We start from the raw sequence: 17,509 nt of genomic DNA, 5'->3' as shown, positions 1-17,509 counted from the left end.
CTTCAGCTTACTTCATCCTTGTCCACGACCACGACCCCGACAACGAAGTCGAAGAAGACTACTATCACTACCACTACGACCAAGACGACAACAACAACGACGACATAGTACGATGAACGTGTCCGATCTACTCCAGGATTCACCTAGTCAGCACAGAAAACGACCAACGAGCACTGGCACTAGCTCTTCTTCACCCGTACCCCAACAAATTGTCAAGTCGAATTCAGTTTCACCCCAAACAAATGCAGCTCAGCCTCGTCCTACACTTCCACATCCAAATGCCCAGTACCCTGCACCGCCATCTTACCCAGGCTATTCACCTTCTTCCCCTTTCGTGCCACAACGTATCACACCCAGGCAACCCCCCGAACAACCAATGGCTAGTCTACAACACCCTCACCCTCATAATTCCTGGGGTCCTCGGTCATCTTCGGGGTCCTCCACCCTTCTATCTGCAACTACCAGAGCGCCATTACCCGTCGGTCCGTTCTTCTTTTCTTTTCATCCTCATGTAAACACTCATTTCCATTCCTTCAATGAAATCTATAGAAAGAAGTCCAGTAGTTCAACGACAAAACGTAATCAACCCTGTAACTACTGCTCCAGGTTCGTCTTTCTCCACACATATATCACAACCCTAACCCCCCGATAGCACCCTCTCATTCACCCCAAAACCAATCTCAACCCCCCAAACAATCACTCGAAAAACGTCCCCCTCCAAACTTGAACCCCAATCTCAATAATCCAAGTCCAAATCTAAACCCAAATCTCAACTTTCGTGACCGCGAGACTATGCGAGACCGTGATGGCCCTCTCCGCGACCTTACCCGTGAACAAGGTCTACACATCCGTGACCCTGTTTTGTTACCGAGGGATAGAGACCCTGCCTTGTTGCCCAGAGAGCGCGAACCTACCTTACTTCCCAGAGATCCAGGTCTATTACCGCGTGACAGAGACATCCGTGATCCCACTCTCCTTCCGAGAGAACGTGATGGCGCTAGAGAACGAGAACCAGGTTTACAGCGTGATGCCGTTCTACTCCCCAGAGAACGTGACACTCCTCTACTACCAAGAGAAAGAGACCCACGAGACCCATTGCTCACCAGAGACAGAGATCCGCATTTCCCACGCGAGCGAGACCCTCTCCTAGTGCGCGAGCCGCTCATACCTGGCAGAGAACCCCTTGCACGCGAAAGGGAAAGAGACCCCATTCTCCAACGCTATCGAGATGAGCGGGAGAGAGATATGGATGTGATACGTGCAGCTGCTCGAGAGAGGGAACATGAGATGGAGAGGCGGGAGATGGGCATGGAGAGAAGAGAGCCTTTGGGTTTGGATAGACGGGACCCACCTATGGACAGGCGTGACCCGCTCATGGACAGACGTGACTCGGCTATGGAAAGACGTGACCCCGTTATGGACAGACGTGACCCCGTTATGGACAGGCGTGACCCACCCATGGATAGGCGTGATCCAGCTATGGACAGACGTGATCCAGCTATAGACAGACGCGACCCACCCATGGACAGACGTGATCCACCCATGGACAGACGTGAGCCTCTCACCAAAGATAGACGCGACCCACACGCTCACCCTATGGAACGCTTAGACCGCCCTCGCCCTCCCTCCGAACGTGGTCCCGTCCCCGCAGGCCCCGGCGTCCTGCAGCTCCACCCTGGTCCTATCCTTCCCCATCCGCACACGCATGCGCCGCAGCCAGAGCGTGATAGGGAGAGTCAGAGGGAAAGAGAGCGCGAACGCGAAAGAGAACGCTCCCATGCTATCGCCCCCCCTCTAGACCGCGAGCGCGAGATGACGATCCACAGGGAACGAGAAGCGTTGCGTGAGAGAGCGGAGAGGGAGCTTTTGCAGCAACAGCAGCAGCAACGGGATCGTGACAGAGATCGAGAAAGGGAACGCCCAGGAGACATGCAGCGAGATAAACCTAACGTCGGGGACCGAGAGAGGGTAGGACCTAACCCTAACCCTGGGCCGGGCTCAGGACCCAGCAGCCATCGTGCATCTCCACTCTCCCGACCTCCCTACGTACCGGCGAACACCCACACCCACCCATCGCCTCACGCACATAATACTCACGGACACACACCGAGCCATGGGCATGTGCACATACCACCACCACATAATTCTCATATCCAGCAGGGTCGTGGGCGGATGTTACCTGGCCAAGGGCAGTTCCAGGCGTTGCCTCCTCCACATCCGCATCCGCATGAATGGGATAGGGACAGGGACAATAGGGATAGGGAACATACGCAAAGTCAGAGAGTGGACAGGGAGCGTGTGGATCTGAGGCTTCCTGGTCCTGAGAGAGAGAGGCACCGGGACAGAGATAGGGATAGGGAGCAGAGAGAACGCTTGCCTACTGATCAACGGTTGAGCGAACGTCCGGGTCCGGGGGAGATCCTACAGTTGAGAGATCCAGCGCTTTTGGTGAGGGATCGAGAGAACAGTAGTGTCGGTGTCGGTGGTGGGGGGAGGGAGCAGCGGGGTGAATTTGTGAGAGAGCGGGAGAGAGCGGGGGAGAGAGAACACGAGCAGAAGGTGTTGTCGGATCGAGAGAGGGAGCTTAGGGCTCTTGAACAGCCTGATCGACGAGTTGGACGTCGTACGCATTCACATTCGCAAGCTCCGACTCAGGTACACTCGCGGATGCCGTCTCCTATGGTAGAGGAGAGGGAGAGAGCGATGCTGGAACGCGAACGCGAGCGTGAGCACTTTGAGCGTGAGAGGATGGAAAGAGAGAGATTGGAGAGGGAGCACCTTGAGCGGGAGTACATGGAACGAGAGCGTGAGCGGGGGATGAATATGAGTATCGCCGAGCGGGAAAGGATGGAGCGCGAACATCTCGAACGTATGGAACGACAGCAGCATCTCGACGCCCTCGAGCGTGAGCGCTTTGACGCTCGTGAACGCGAACACGACCTCATTTCGCGCGAACACATCGAAGCTCGTGAGCGTGCGGACCGCTTAAATCTTGAGGCAATAGAGCGTGAACGCGCTGAACGTGAAGCCTTCGAGCGTCTTCCCACCCCGCAGGAGCTTGCCCTGCTTCTGCAATCCCGAATGGAGCGTCCGCATATCAGCCTTGGCTCATGGGTGCTCCCTGCATTGCCGTTCCCCTGGTTTTTTGGAGACCACATGCCCTGCATGAAGCAAGGAGATGCACAGGAGATCGGAAGAGATGGCTTGGTTGTCCCTCCAGAAGTACGTCTCACCGTCCTCATTCCGTCCTCTTTCCTCCCTGCCTCCAGGCCACACAAGCTGCGGTTATGGGGTGGAGGATTATTGCCCCCTCCGCCAATACAGTTCTGGCCAGTACATACGAACTTGAGCAACACAGCAGGAAACGGTTCTGGCCCATCTGGATCAAGTGCTACGTCTAACCCCTCAGGATCTGTCGTAAGGACCGCACCAAACCCTGCACCACCCACCTACCATCCAATGCACGCTCCCCGCCGACGCGTCTACACCGACGACTCAAACGTTCTCGCATGTGCCGTGCACGCTGGTGTTCTAACATGGAGTGCCGTCTCCCGCGCAAAAAAAGAAGGCAAAGACATCAAAATCGTGCTTGGAGTCGTGCCCACCGTATCAAGTTATGGAGGTAGCGTCGCGGGCGATGCAAACCACATAGATCCTCCTGTAGTTGCAGGTGTCGGACCAGCAAATGGCACGCCCTCGAACGGCATTACACCCGCTGTATCAGCATCGAACGGGATCACGCCTAGCACCTCACAATCTTCCGCTTCGCAGCCTACCGTATCGTCTCATGGTTCTGTGAGCAATGGTACTCGTGGTATTGCTGGAGCTACGGCGCTTGACGGGATGGGTTATGCAGGTGGTGTCTGGGCAAGTCGGTTCGTGGGTGGATGGGGGGAGGCGTTTTATGGGCACCCGAGTGCGGGGTATTGTGCTGCGAGCGTGAATGATGCTACGAGTGGTGATTCGAGACAGAGGAGCTTTGAAGAGGAAGCGGAGGATGATGGGAGGGGGGTCGTTAGTGCTGGCTGGGGGTGGGGGCATGATGGGAGTGCGATTGAGGTTGTGCATGTTGAGGTCGTTGAGGTGGGTGTTTTTTTTTCCTTTCCTCTCGTCTTTCTCTTTCGTACTATCTGTTTCTGGTACTGATTAGGATTATCTTACAGAAGGGCTCTGCGCGCGGTCCTGGGCTTGGGCGACGCAATAGGTCACAACGATTGCAAGAATATGCGTCGCGTCGTGCGGCTTTGGCCCTTGCTCCTGCAACATCGGCCTCGCCACCACCGTGCACACACTTGTTCGCTGACGTCACAAACGGCCGCAAGCGACGCTGGTTTACTCTCGACAATATCGACGTGAATGAGAAAATAAAAGTCGACCCCGAGAATCTAGAAGAGCTCCAGAAGATGCACGCGCGGACGCTGGTGTTTGGTGACTCGGGGACGGGTGCTGGGTGAGTTTCATTCTGTTTTTTGTGTACAGAGCGAGTGCTGACTGGATGTGTCTTTTAGATTCAAATACACTCCGATTCTCCTTGCGTGTGCGCTCTTCCCGCATCTAGCAGATCCTGCTGTACGTGTATCTTTGCCTCGAAAGCGGCGGAAGATCCTGCATGCGCAGGACCCACATGCAGGGGCAGGGGACGTGCGAATGGACATAGACGGTGTCGGGGAAGAGACTGGAGACGAAGGACGTGCGGTGGTTCTCGAGAGTGACAGCGAGACGTACCTTGTTGCTCCTGGGCCTAGCCCGAGTGAAGGATTCGTGCTGTCTATCCTTCTGGCCACACCTACAAACGGGAAGATTATGGACGCTGTTGAGGAACCTGCGAACGATAAGAACACAGTAACAACAGCTTCTGCGCCCAAGATAACACCTCCCGCTTCGAGTGCTAGTGAAAACCCGACCACTACTTCCGATGTGCCAAAAGATGACCAAAAAACACCAGTCCCAGTCCCAGATCCACCTCTGCCTCAGCCTATATCTACTTCTCCGCCTTCAGAAAAGACGGTGCCTCAGAGTAGTCGTACGAAGGTCGTCCGAAGCAACCTCCAGGATACGGATTTCAAGTTTGAGCAGGATTGTGTTGTTGTGTGTGGGCAGGGTGAGGATATGAGGGTGAGAGTGGTGCGGTGGAGATGGTATTTATAATAATACTTAGAGGATTTTTTTGCGCTTATTATTAGGCTTGGAATTAATATTGTTTTGGCGCTGCTCTGAGGTGGGCTGATTCCGAAGTTGCCAATTCATGGTACTAATCCGATTCACTTGCTCATAACTTGACTTTGCGATCTTCACGTATCTGCACACGGAGCGGTTGTTTTCGTTGATGGTCAAGGAGGGGGTTGATCCGATTGGTGGCCCACGCGGCCACGGACGCCACTCCACTTTGGATCAGGTGAAACCTGCTCTGTGTCCCATCAATCTATCAATAGAGAAGAGCTTGGCATCACTTCAAGATGAGCCCATATCTGCAACCCATTGACTGATGTCAGGACAGAACTAATGCCTCATATAGATTCCACTGGTTGCGTACAAGTTCGGTAGATAGCCGTGCTGTTCCAGAAAATGCGCAGCAAGGGGTCGCAATGACTCGGAAGACGGCAGCACCAACGATTCGCAAAGAAATCGGACTTGCCAATACAATATCATCGAACGCGCTGCGTGAACTGAGTCATACTCCTCGCTCTGGGCTGGTCCCAGTCTCTCCTGCAACACAAGCACCAATCAGATCCATCATGACATAGTAGAAGTCCAGACTGAAGAAACCACTATCAAGATCCTATCACGAACTAGCTAAGAACGATGTGCTCTTGAATTCCAAAACTCCGGGAAACTGAACTCAGGCTCGATCACCTCGAGATCGCCATCGTCACATTCGATACTCTCCTTGACGCATGTGGACATCTTCTCGTTAAAACAGGTACTGAATGTACGGACGGTGTGCTGAGCTTTCGAGGTGACTTGGCTGGCAATCTTTTTGACTAGCCTGAATGAGTTGTTTTGTTGAGGCCGCTGCGTGATGGATGATCTTGCAACTAAGCAGTGGGGGCTCTGCAACTCGAAGTATTGAAGCTTTGAGAGTCGGACGCAAGTACTGGCACGCCAAGCTTTTATCTTGTGACCACCCCTTTTTTGGTTATTCCGCTGCCCTAATTTTAGATCGCACGCAGATTTATCATACTCGCCTTCAATCGGGGAAGCAGCTATCAATCCCGTTGTACAGTCCGCCACCCTGTAGTATGACACAAGGCGCCACTAAAATGCCCTTGAAAGGTCGTCCGTAAAATGGGGGATAAGTGCACCTCATTCAGTGCTTCTCATCTTAGATGAGATTATCTGGTTTGTTATACGTTCTTCGTATATATAGCGCCGCATTGCAGTTCTCACCACGATTCGGCCTGAACTACTCACCTGTCAATACTTGCCGTTTCGAACCGCCTGCTACCCGTGCATATCTGCATTAGAAGCACATAGAGCACTGCATTAACGAGTGTAAGTGCGTCAACGTCCTGGTCGAGGACAGCCGCTGGCGACTGTAATGGTGGGCGAAGAGCTGACACTTCTGTCTCCACAGTATCCGTCAGTCGCGCAATGAGCGGAACAAGAAGCTCGTTCTCAAGGAAATTGGCTGGCAAACTCGAACGCACGCACGGTGCGGAGCATACTCCTTGACAGAAAGGTCAAAGAGCCTGTCTTGATCACATTGACTAGTAGAACTTCAATACATCGGCAAAAGCTTCGGTGGAACGGAGTAAGCCATCTTTCCTAGGATCCATTAATAACACAGTAACGCTCGATGAGAGTGGTTGGATTTGTACCCGGAAAACTCCAATCGATGTTCTTGTTCTCGGGATCGTTGGCGCGGAGAATATATTTGATGGTAGCTGTTTTGAAGATCATCGTCAAGGGGGAGCCCCTCGAATTCAATTTCAATTTCATGTCTATGCCACAAGTCTCTTGTGCGAGATTCCTGGCGTGCCCATTTTCTTCGGTTTGGACTCTTGAGCACGCAGGGCAAGTCTGATGAAGAGGACCATGAACCAAAGTGCAGTCTTCGCGTCGGGTCGATTATGTGGGAGGAGCCTCGCTTCGTGACCATAGAACTTTGGGTTCGAAGAGAAGGAGAGAATGTTGGTGCGGAGACCTTCCTTTAGTACTTTGGCAACGTTCGGATGGCGCGCTTTGAGTAGCAACGTGGCGTGCTCAATCTGCTGAAATCAGCTACAACTATAAACTCAAACCTTTGGATACCCATGCTGATTCCACTACCGCCTGGGTCCCGGGAGATATGGAACAAACAGTGAAAGATGTATGTGAACCAAAAAAGGGAACCAAGAGACAGATGTATTTTACATAAGATCATTTGTAACAACTTGAAGAAGCAAGGAAGACGTAGTGACAGTGAACAGTGAAGCTATCGAAACGAAATAAACATCTACTGGACTGAAGGGCCATCATAAGGACGGAGAAAAAGCGCCGGCTTGACCCAGTCCACATTCGGAACGCGCGATTTCTCCCAGGAAGGTTGGCGAAACCAGATCTCTGCTGCGTTGGTCTCCCGACCACATCGTAAGTCTGGCAGCGAAGATGGAAATTCTTTGCGCTCAAGCGCTGCAATTCGTTTTTAGCATGATGTTCGCAGACGAATCGGATTTAACTCACCGCGAGAGTATGCGTCGGTGAATTCTGATGTGCCGGGTTTGACCACAAACGATCTATGACCTACGACTTCAGTGAACCCAAACCGCGATGACGGGTCGGGTTGCAGCAGCTACCGCGGTGAAGATGAGTGATGGTGCCAGAAAACGAACAAGGCAAAAGCTTACCCCAGAGATCAAATCCTCGAGATCTTCACGCAATTCTTCAAAGGCAGGGAACCGTTTGGATGGTCTGTCGCGACTGGAGCACCAAGAAACATAGGAAAATACGTCGTCCTTTGTCACAAAGAGTGACTGACGAGATGATGTCAGTAAGATAGCAGCGAAGGAAGACTCGAAACGTGCCTCGTGCTTCTTTGAAACGAGCTGGTAAATGATGCAGCCTAACGACCACCAGTCTGCGGGTGCTCCGTACTTCAAAGGACGGGGGTCGGATTTGTTGCGCAGGACCTCCGGTGCCATGGTGTGTGTCGTTCCCACCGGTTCCGAAGAATAATTCCCCTGTCGGTCCAAGGGTCCTTCGTCTTTGTTTACATAACTCACGCCAAAGTCGGTGATGCGCACGTTCTGTCGAACGTCGATCAGGATGTTTGTGGCTTTGATGTCCCGGTGGATGATCCCTATCTCGTGCAGAGCATTGATCCCGAGGGTCTTCAAAGTCGGAGAAGGCGTGAGACATGACATGTCGAAGACCAGGAAAGACGACCGCTTACCATTTGAGCAGCCCACCTGCGAGCATTGCGAACGCAGTACGTAGGATTATGTTGCAGATAATAATACAAGTCGCTCACCATCAGGTCCTAAAGACGTCCGATGGAGTCAGATGACTGAAACGGGTCGCAGGAGAGGAGGACGCACCATTACAAAACAGATCTTATCATTTGTCTGAAACGACATCTCAAGCCCCATGAGGAAATCAGCCGCGGGACACGGCAATGCGCATGAAAGACGCTTGTACGCTTCGAGTTCGTTCAGAAGAACATCTTTCTTGGATTTGCGCTCAAGATGGTGCTTTGGAAAGACCTTGAGACACAACAGGCGATTCGACGCTATGTCTTCAGCTCCAATCGCCACGCCGTACGCGCCCTCGCCCAATGTGCCCCAAACACGAAAGGGGCCATACGTGCATGACACCGGTGTAGTTCGGACTACCTCTGCTGGGCCGGAGTGCGTGAAGGTGAAAGCGTGAGCAGGTGCTGGAGGTCGGCTGGCTCCGAGGCAGAAGGGTATTGAAGATTGGGGAGCTCTGAGCAAGGATTCGCGATGCCAGCATCGACTACGGTGGATATTATGACGGGGGCGTTGGATGCAGCGCTGGAATGAGGTTCAGAAGAAGAAGATTGAGCGATCGACTTTTGAGCGACCATGCCTGACAGATAAGAATGAGGAGAAGGATATGGAAATGCCAAGGAGCAATTCGACGAGCGTATTTAAGAGCTCCTTGGTAGGACCACAACATGCTTTAAACAATGAGTTGTGGAGCGTCGATTTGTGAATTGTCTGAAAACACCCACAGGGTAATCATGGCGACTAGCCACTACGGGGGAGATAGTGGAGATGTGCGCTATGGAACAATCAAAACACGTTGCAACCACAGTTAAGCAGCAAGCGTCGGCGCACATTGCTACCAGCTACCGAGTGGTCAGCACCAAACATTCTATTCAAGGGCTAACCGCTGCAAGGCATGCTGTTACAAGTGCTTTACTTCTTCTGAACATTTATTTATCAGCGTCGCACGATAGACCACGAACGGGTATCTTCAGAAGAATCTGTACATTATTCTTCGTATACTTATCTCATGAATGCCAAGTTGATGTCCCTAGCCGTGGAGTCGGTCGCTCAAGATAGTCTCCGCGGCAGCGGTATTGACATCTACAAAGTATAAATGCATGTTAGCAGAAAGATCGGAGTGATGCATGAACTACACCTTTGGATGACAGCATGACAGAGTCATGAAATGAAATGACAGCGTTTGAAGGTAATAACAGGGTTGATGATTCAGATTCAAACTTTACATGTTCAACGGGCTTGTGCGGACGTGTCGATCACGGCGTGGTCCCATGGAGGTTGCGATTGCGAGTAGGAAAGTAACCGAGTCGGTGAGTTATATTTTGGTTTCGGCTTGATACATAACAAGGTTTATAACGGGAAAATACATGTAGAGCAGTAGGTTCAAAATGCTCTTGAACTAATATTAGCATAGACTGTGACACGCGAGAAAAAAAACATACGAAAGGTACTGACACAACAGACGTCCCGTCACGGTTCACCGGTCACCTGCAAGCTCTCGATCTGAAATCACAAGTAATGCGGGAGGTGGTCGAAATACAGCGAGCGACGAACCAGAAGCTGTAACGATAAAGACAACTTGGGAAGCAAAGAGCACGATGATCCCAATCAGGTTGCGGCTGACCCGGGCCGGCGAAAGCTGTGAAACCTTTTTAACTCTCCTACTAAGTAGTAGGCACGGGAAGCATGACTCTCCACTATGACAGTATTATTCTAGGCAGATGTGTACTGATAAATAAGTCTAGGTTAGATGACAGCATTAACAATTTGCAAAGAAATGGGACTTGCTGATATTGCAATACCATCGAACGCGTTGCATGAACTGAGTCACACTCCCCGCCCTGGGCTGGAGCACACATAGCCCAGTCTATCCTCCCTGTAGCAACACAGGCACCAGCGAGATCCTTCATTTCATAGAAGTCCGATCCGAAGAAACTGTTACCAAAATCCTATCGCCAACTAAGAACGATCTGTTCTTGAAGTCCAAAACCGAAGTTGCACGCCTCTGGGAAGTCGAATTCAAGCTCGATCACCTTGAGATCACATTCAATAATCTCCTCGACGCATGGAGAGTGACATGGATATCTTCTCGCTACAAAAGATACTGAATATACCAAGAGGTACCCGCTCGGGAAAAAATGTACATGAGGCCACCTTACATCGTTAAGACCCTCCCAGACCCTCCCCCCCTCCCGTGGGAATTTCCCACGCCCAGGGGTATACCAAATTTGGTAAGTTCTGCGGCACCAACAGCGGACGAGCAACGAACAATGTATTGCCAAACATCCTAGGCATCGTATATACGACTTTTAGATTGATAAAAACATTACTTTGTCTTCTTCTGAGAGCTGGTGTTGCTCCTGCACATATCACTGCAGAACCAATCTGCCTCTGGAGCATCAAGCAAACCAACACATTCAAAATGAAACTAGTATCAAAACGGAATCAGCCACGGTGATAGAAGCACATCGAAACAAGACAGGTACCCATTCATTACAGCTATCAAAACTGCATTGGACCATTTCTCCGGACTCTGGCCCTCGACACCAGCAAAATTCATCTTGGAATGGGTCATCAGGCTGAGTGTCTGCATCCGAGTCTGGAATGACACGATTCTTCACTTGAACCAAGCTGAGGCGTGCTGCTGAGGGACGAATCTTGATGGTGAGACGAGGTTTTGGTGCAGAAGGTACGTCTAGTGTCGTGGGCAGAAAGGAATTGGCCTCTCGGCAGATGGCAGAATGGCAGAACGGCAATTGGCAGAATGGCAAAAGTCGGCAAAATGTATTGTGAGCGTTTTTAGCTCTTTTCAACTATGTTTGTACTATGGCAAAAATGGTTTTGACTACTACACTAAGGCTATACCTGATGAGTCAAAAGTGCATCAATATCATACCCTGATGCACTCTCTGAGCTTCGATTGAGTACATTGATCTCTTCAACAAAGCCAGTTGGCACCGTGGATTCTGCCTGGGCCATCATTTTCTCACAGTTGGTCAGCCTCCAGCTGTGTCTCACGTGTTTGAACTTCTCAGATCAGTAATTGATTCTGGACCACAGTGTGAGATAATCCTGGTGATCAGAGTCTGCTGCAAGGGGAGGAATCCATGCAAACGACCTTTGAGTCGACTTGGAAATAAGTCGCAGAAGCGATAGATGGGGATAGATTTGATAGATTTCGGCCTTGATTGCCTTTTTTGTAGTGAGGTAGCCACACTGCACGAGCATGCCAGATTATGATATATTTTTCAGTCAATTAGATGTTTGTGCCGAGCAGCAGTTGCATGTGAAAAAGTAGTTATTTGAGTTGTTTTTGACCAAATTTTGACTTTCTCCCCAGTAACTACTAACAAAGTGGTCGGACACAAGTTTTTGGACAGAATGGCCCTTGGGCTTCTAGGCCACATGTCAAATTTTTATTGTTTTTAGTAGGAACAAATACTAGGTCATCGTATTTCTGCCGACTTCTGCCAACCACCCTTGACCTACTGCCGGCAATTGCCACTGGCAGAATGGCAGCATTCTGCCAACAACACTAGGTACGTCTTGACTATCACTCACATCAAATTATCGTCTGTCATCATGTTCTGCAATCTAAGACAATCTATATTTGATACAGTAATATACATTTGATGCTCAGACTGGTGTTTGAACCTAACAGGAGCTGTTTTGACACCCCCCAAGGTTACGCAAATAAGGACCTCTGGGGGACCCCCCCTCTCCCTGCCTTATGTTTGGCATTTCCCGAGCGGGTACCTCTTGGAATATACAGACGTGTGTTTTCGGGGTGGCAATCTTTGGATTAGTCTTGATTTGCTTGTTTGGGTTTGTTTGTTTTTGCTAATCAGAAAATGAACACAGGTGGGTAGTCTATTATGTAACGAGGCACGAGCGGAGGAATAGAGTTTTGTCTTCGAGCGAACGTCGGACGTGGCATCGCGCTTCTTGTCTCCGTGCCACAACATCCGTTCGCACTAAGAAGTATCATCGTGCTCGTTTTATTTCTACACATCTATTACCAGCATTAAGCACTCTCTATATCTATCTTAAGCCTACATGGCAAACCCATCTTTCGAAATATGTCCAGACTTCGATGGACCAGCGTACGCAAATATATGCGACGACATCCGGAGAGCCACCGGACAGACCCAAGAAGAAGTCATTGTTCGCCTAACCCAATCCTGGACCGACGGACACAACGAGAGAGTCGATGAGTGGAACCAAAATAGGGAGCAGGAAGCAGCCCAGGTTGCCGAAGCTGAACAAGCTCGAGCGGCCCAAGAGGAAGAAGTTCGCTTACAGCGGGAAGCTGAAGCAGAGAAAGAGAAAATTGAAGCAGAGAAAAAGAAACCGAAAATGAACGGTTTCAACGAAGCGTCTTCAGTAGGAGATTCCATTGCACCGCGCCCATCCCAATACGCGATTCAAAAACTCAATAATTTTGACTATGTAGAACTCTGGTATTTTTCCCCAGAAGGCTGCAAGGAAGCCCTTCGCACAGCTCGGTCTGTTGCAGATGACTTCGGCCTCACCAGGGTTGATGATCAACTGACAATACGCCCGGCATACGCCTTCAAAGCTTCAAAATCAGCCATTGCGGACCACGACCTCCCTTTCCCGACTTTCCTACGTGCAAAGAACCTTTTCTTAATGCAACTTAGCAAAGTGAAGTGGCCACAAAGCCACATCGACGCCCTATCTCTTTTCTTCTGGCACCTCAAGAACCACCCCATTCGCAACAACAGTGAAATCGGCGACATGGTTACTCTCCATTATGCCTTGCGTGTCCGCCAGGACTGGCATGACCGTCTCAAACACGACGAAGGCTTCAACATTGCCATCATCAATGAGACCCTTCTCCGTGCAATCAACGAGGAACTCTGGGATAAGATCCGTTCCAGAACATTATCTGCGGTACGTTTCCATTTAAACTTACTCACAACGTATCGCTCACAAAGTTTATCATATTATATATACTGCAAACTCCTCTTGCAAACACCAATGAATCCTTCCCGCACCCTTGCTCACGCAGATGCCCACATTTCCTTGTGGATGCCCACAATCCTATCTACGTGGATGCCCGTAACCCTGCTTACACGTATTGGCGCACATGACGTGCACGTGAGCGATACGAACACGGCTTGCGGAGTTGAGAGGTTGGAATACCAACCACGGACGACGTATATATATCTTACCAGTCATCGTTCCCCCCTTTCCCTCAGTCCGTTACATCTGACTGAGGGTAAGTCACTTGTTATCATCACGCCGTACCTAGATTACTCACGTATCACTCATAGAGACTGATACTGTCTAGGTACTTGCTAACTCAGTCCGTTACATCTGACTGAGGAGACTGATACTGTCTAGATTCACAGGTTATGAGCCCTGCTCACTCGTAAAGAAACGAGCGAGCGGAAACCCCTAGACAGCCTTGCTTCTTTAAGAAGAGACACGTCATAATCCTACACGCTCTTAGCACGCATCGCGCGTCGGCGATCCTCATCTTTCCCATTTGGGCGAGAAGCACGTCTAACATGACGCATGTACCCTCCCCTATTTATTTCTACATATATAAGGACGGACCTCTCGTGTTGACGCCCTCACGCTTCTCTCCCTAAAACTATCACCAATAATGTCAAGGGGCACTGGACTGAAACCCCATACTCGATCAAAAAGCTCTTCGATCAATACGCCAACCATGCCTACTACCTCTGTCACTGTTATTACTCTCAGTCAGACCGATCTCGAGAAGATCGAGATCCTGGACCGCGGCCAAAACAACTGGGGCGTTTGGTCTGATAAACTTCAAAACTACCTACTTCTCAAGCACGGTGGAGGCTACCTACTCGGCGTCATACCACGCCCGGACCCTGTCTCTGACCCCTCCGGCGCGGGCACTTGGGACCTCAACAACCTCTGCGTTATAGCCACTCTCCGTACTCGTTCTAGTTCAGAAGAACAAGAGTTTCTGCGCCCTTTCACCAACGCATTCTTAGCTTGGTCTGCGCTGAAGGCACGTCACGAGAAAGTTGGGCCAATTGCCCAGATTCTCCTTATTCAACAGGCTCTCGCCGTGCGATACTGCCGCTCCGAACGTCTGTCCTCCACCAGCACTCAAATCAGTGACCTTGTCAGACGCATATATGCGATCGGCCTACCAAAGGAAGATGATTTCCTTACCATCATGATGCTGAATGCCATGACCGACGACCTCCCTCATGTTCGCAATCACATCGCTGACGCCCTCTCTACCAGCACCTCTACCACCATCTATGGACCCTCCAACATTCGTTCTCGTCTCGACGTCGAACAACAACTCATCGACACCGAAAAACTGAAGGGATCCGGAGACATAGCTATGGTCACATCCAGCAAAGGTAACCGCCGCGACGCACGCCCGGGCAAGATCTGCTCAGAGTGCAACGTCGCTGGCCATTCCTTCTGCTGCACCACATGTGGGAGCTGGGGCCACCTTGCGAAGGACTGCTTCAGTAAGGGTGGTGCCATGGAGGGTAAGCGTGAGGAAGTCCTGGCACGCAAACGTGCTGCCCGCGACTCCGCTGCCACAAAGGGGGGGTCCTTCACTGCCAAAGCACCTACCAAGACTGCCGCTATGGGAAAGCCTGGTGGTTTGCGCTACGACCAGGGTGGGCGTGCTTACCTCCTTGACAGCGGCGGTGAGGCCATATATATGGCTGCTACACCTTCAGCCACGCCTCCCACTGCTCCTCCCACCACGCAGGAGTTTGCAGGACTCACATATGATCCTGTTCCCTCTGCATTCATTAGTGAACTTCCTGGCTCCGACGATGAAGAGTATAATGCCTTGCTTGCCGCTGTGGATGATCTGCAGACGAGTATCGACTGGCGCACTCACACTAAGACCGTCGATTTCGCCGGACTTACCTATAAAGCCCCCAACCAACGTCAGCGCACTGTCGTCGACCCCTCCATCATCCCATTCTTCCTTGACAGTGGCGCATCAGTGCACATTAGTAATGTCGAGTTGGACTTCTATTCCCTACGGCCAGTTCCCCCTCGTTCCGTTAATGGCGTTGGTGGGTCTTCCATCCAGGCCATTGGCATTGGCTCCATCCGCCTGATCATCGCGAAAGGCATCCACTTGACGCTCGACCATGTCTTGTTCATCCCCGCTGCGACTGTTCGCCTCATCTCCGTGTCTGCCATCTGTGCAGCTCATCGATGTGTCGCGTCCTTCGATGCTTCCTCTTGCTGGGTCCAGGCTCGCAATGGCACGCGCATGCTCACTGGCAACCTTACCTCCCGTCGTTTGTACGCCTTGTCCGGTGGACAACTATCAGCCGATCATGCTTATCTTGCGCAATGGCAACCCACCCTGCAATCCTGGCACCGCCGCCTTGGCCATGCTCATTACCGTGCAGTCTATGACCTTGCGCGCTCCGGCAATGCCACTGGTATGCCCATTGATCTCTCTACCCAACCACCCATTTGTGACGCTTGTGTTCTCGGCAAACAGACCAAGACTAGTGTTCCCAAAGTTCGGGTAGGGGATCGCGCAAGTAGGAGACTGGGTATTGTGCATGTCGACTTGATGGAACATCCAGACACTGTGTCTGCTGCAGGAAATAAGTACATAATGGACATCATTGATGATTTTTCTTCCTACTCCTGGGCTATCCCCCTTGCAGCTAAGAGTGATGCCTTTCCTTCCCTCCAAGCCTGGGAACGCGCTCGTGAACTCGAGACTGGACTGACAGTTGGCATTTATCGGTCCGACAACGGTGAACTCAAGTCTGAGTCCATGCGTGCGTGGCTGCTGACACGTGGTACTCAACACCAATTCACAGCACCATACACCTCCGCTCAAAATGGACGCGTTGAGCGTCTCCATCGAACTCTGATGGGTAAAGCACGTGCTATGCGTGCGACTTGTAATGTACCTCCGAACCGTTGGGATGAATTTGTTTTAACTGCCTGCTACCTGTCTAATCGCACGCCCGTCGTCTCACAGTCAGGCCATACTCCTTTTGAACGCTGGTTCACTCGTAAACCGGACTTATCCCATCTGCGCGAGATTGGCTGCCGCGCATTCGTCCTTGTTCAAAATCACCACAATCCCAAGATCTACAACAGGTCTGTCGAATGTGTCCTCATTGGTTACTCACTCGACTCCAAAGCATATCGCTGCTACCACCGCAAATCACATAAGGTGTTCATATCCTACCATGTTTCCTTCATTGAATCTCACCATGTCAGCGATATTCCCCTGCACCCGGGTGTTGTTCTAGGTGGATCCGAAGTCACTACTGATGACCCTACTCCCCCTGCTACCATCCCCTCCCATCGCACTACTGTAACAGAAGTTCGCGATGACGATGCACCTCCTGCGCCACGACCATCGGAGCCACCCACACCACGTCGATCATCTCGCACTTCTGTCCCGTCTGAATGTCTCTGTGCTGCCGGAGGAATCCCATACACTTCTGCTACCCAACGGGCCGTCCTGACTTCTATGTCGGCTGCTGATCGTCTTCGCTCCCTTAAGCCTATGCCCTCCAACCTACCTGATGAAGATGCGCTGGCCGCAATGGTCTCTGCGGAAGAGCTCGCACACCTTGCTGACATATTTGCTGCCATGCCTGACCACTTTGATAACGAACACCCAGATGACCCTTCGACCTACGCTGAAGCTATGGCATCTGTCGACGCCCCCCATTGGACGGTCGCACTGCAGGAGGAGTTTGCCTCCCTTCGCGAGTTAGGCGTCTACAAGCTTGTCCCACGCTCATCGGTTCCTACTGGTCGTAAAGTGATGAAGGGTCGTCCGGTCTTCAAATTGAAACGGGACCAGCATGGTAAACCGGCACATTTCAAAGCCTGGTATGTCTGTAAGGGGTATTCAGCCGTCTGGGGTCAAGATTACACCAAGACTTCAGCACCTACCGCCCGTCTCGAATCTTTCCGTGTCCTAGCGCATCTGGGTGCTGCTCTCGACTGGGAAATCGAGCAGCTTGATATCAAGACTGCGTTCCTCTACAGGCTACTCGACCCCGACGAAGTTTGCTACATGGAGCAACCAG

The 17,509-nt window shown here is 51.3% G+C and overlaps 3 protein-coding genes across 3 annotated transcripts; 2 read left to right on the top strand and 1 right to left on the bottom strand.

Annotated features, from left to right (window-relative positions):
- The first annotated feature begins 478 nt into the window (after window positions 1-478).
- HD556DRAFT_1365957 (uncharacterized protein) lies at window positions 479-5,235 on the top strand. The gene is made up of 5 exons (XM_041302789.1): window positions 479-606; window positions 653-1,552; window positions 1,610-4,083; window positions 4,164-4,450; window positions 4,509-5,235. Exons 1-5 carry the CDS (start codon window positions 537-539, stop codon window positions 5,146-5,148), a joined length of 4,371 nt encoding a protein of 1,456 aa, XP_041161037.1. The 5' UTR covers window positions 479-536; the 3' UTR covers window positions 5,149-5,235.
- Window positions 5,236-7,435: 2,200 nt separating this feature from the next.
- On the bottom strand, window positions 7,436-9,314 carry HD556DRAFT_1307682 (kinase-like domain-containing protein; the record flags this gene model as incomplete). The annotated part of the gene is made up of 7 exons (XM_041300050.1): window positions 7,436-7,611; window positions 7,663-7,771; window positions 7,827-8,309; window positions 8,372-8,458; window positions 8,517-8,904; window positions 9,173-9,195; window positions 9,279-9,314. The coding sequence occupies 7 exons, from the start codon at window positions 9,312-9,314 to the stop codon at window positions 7,436-7,438; spliced, it is 1,302 nt and encodes a 433-aa protein (XP_041161036.1).
- A 3,189-nt stretch (window positions 9,315-12,503) lies between these two features.
- Window positions 12,504-13,761, top strand: HD556DRAFT_1442422 (uncharacterized protein; the record flags this gene model as incomplete). Its single annotated transcript, XM_041306457.1, has 2 exons — window positions 12,504-13,689; window positions 13,745-13,761. The coding sequence occupies 2 exons, from the start codon at window positions 12,504-12,506 to the stop codon at window positions 13,759-13,761; spliced, it is 1,203 nt and encodes a 400-aa protein (XP_041161035.1).
- Window positions 13,762-17,509: the final 3,748 nt, after the last annotated feature.

Source organism: Suillus plorans (assembly GCF_016647745.1).
Source record: "Suillus plorans strain S12 chromosome Unknown HD556scaffold_23, whole genome shotgun sequence".
NCBI classification, from domain to species: domain Eukaryota; kingdom Fungi; phylum Basidiomycota; class Agaricomycetes; order Boletales; family Suillaceae; genus Suillus; species Suillus plorans.
The sequence above is the reverse complement of the archived record's forward strand: the minus strand, read 5'-3'. Positions and strand labels throughout refer to the sequence as shown.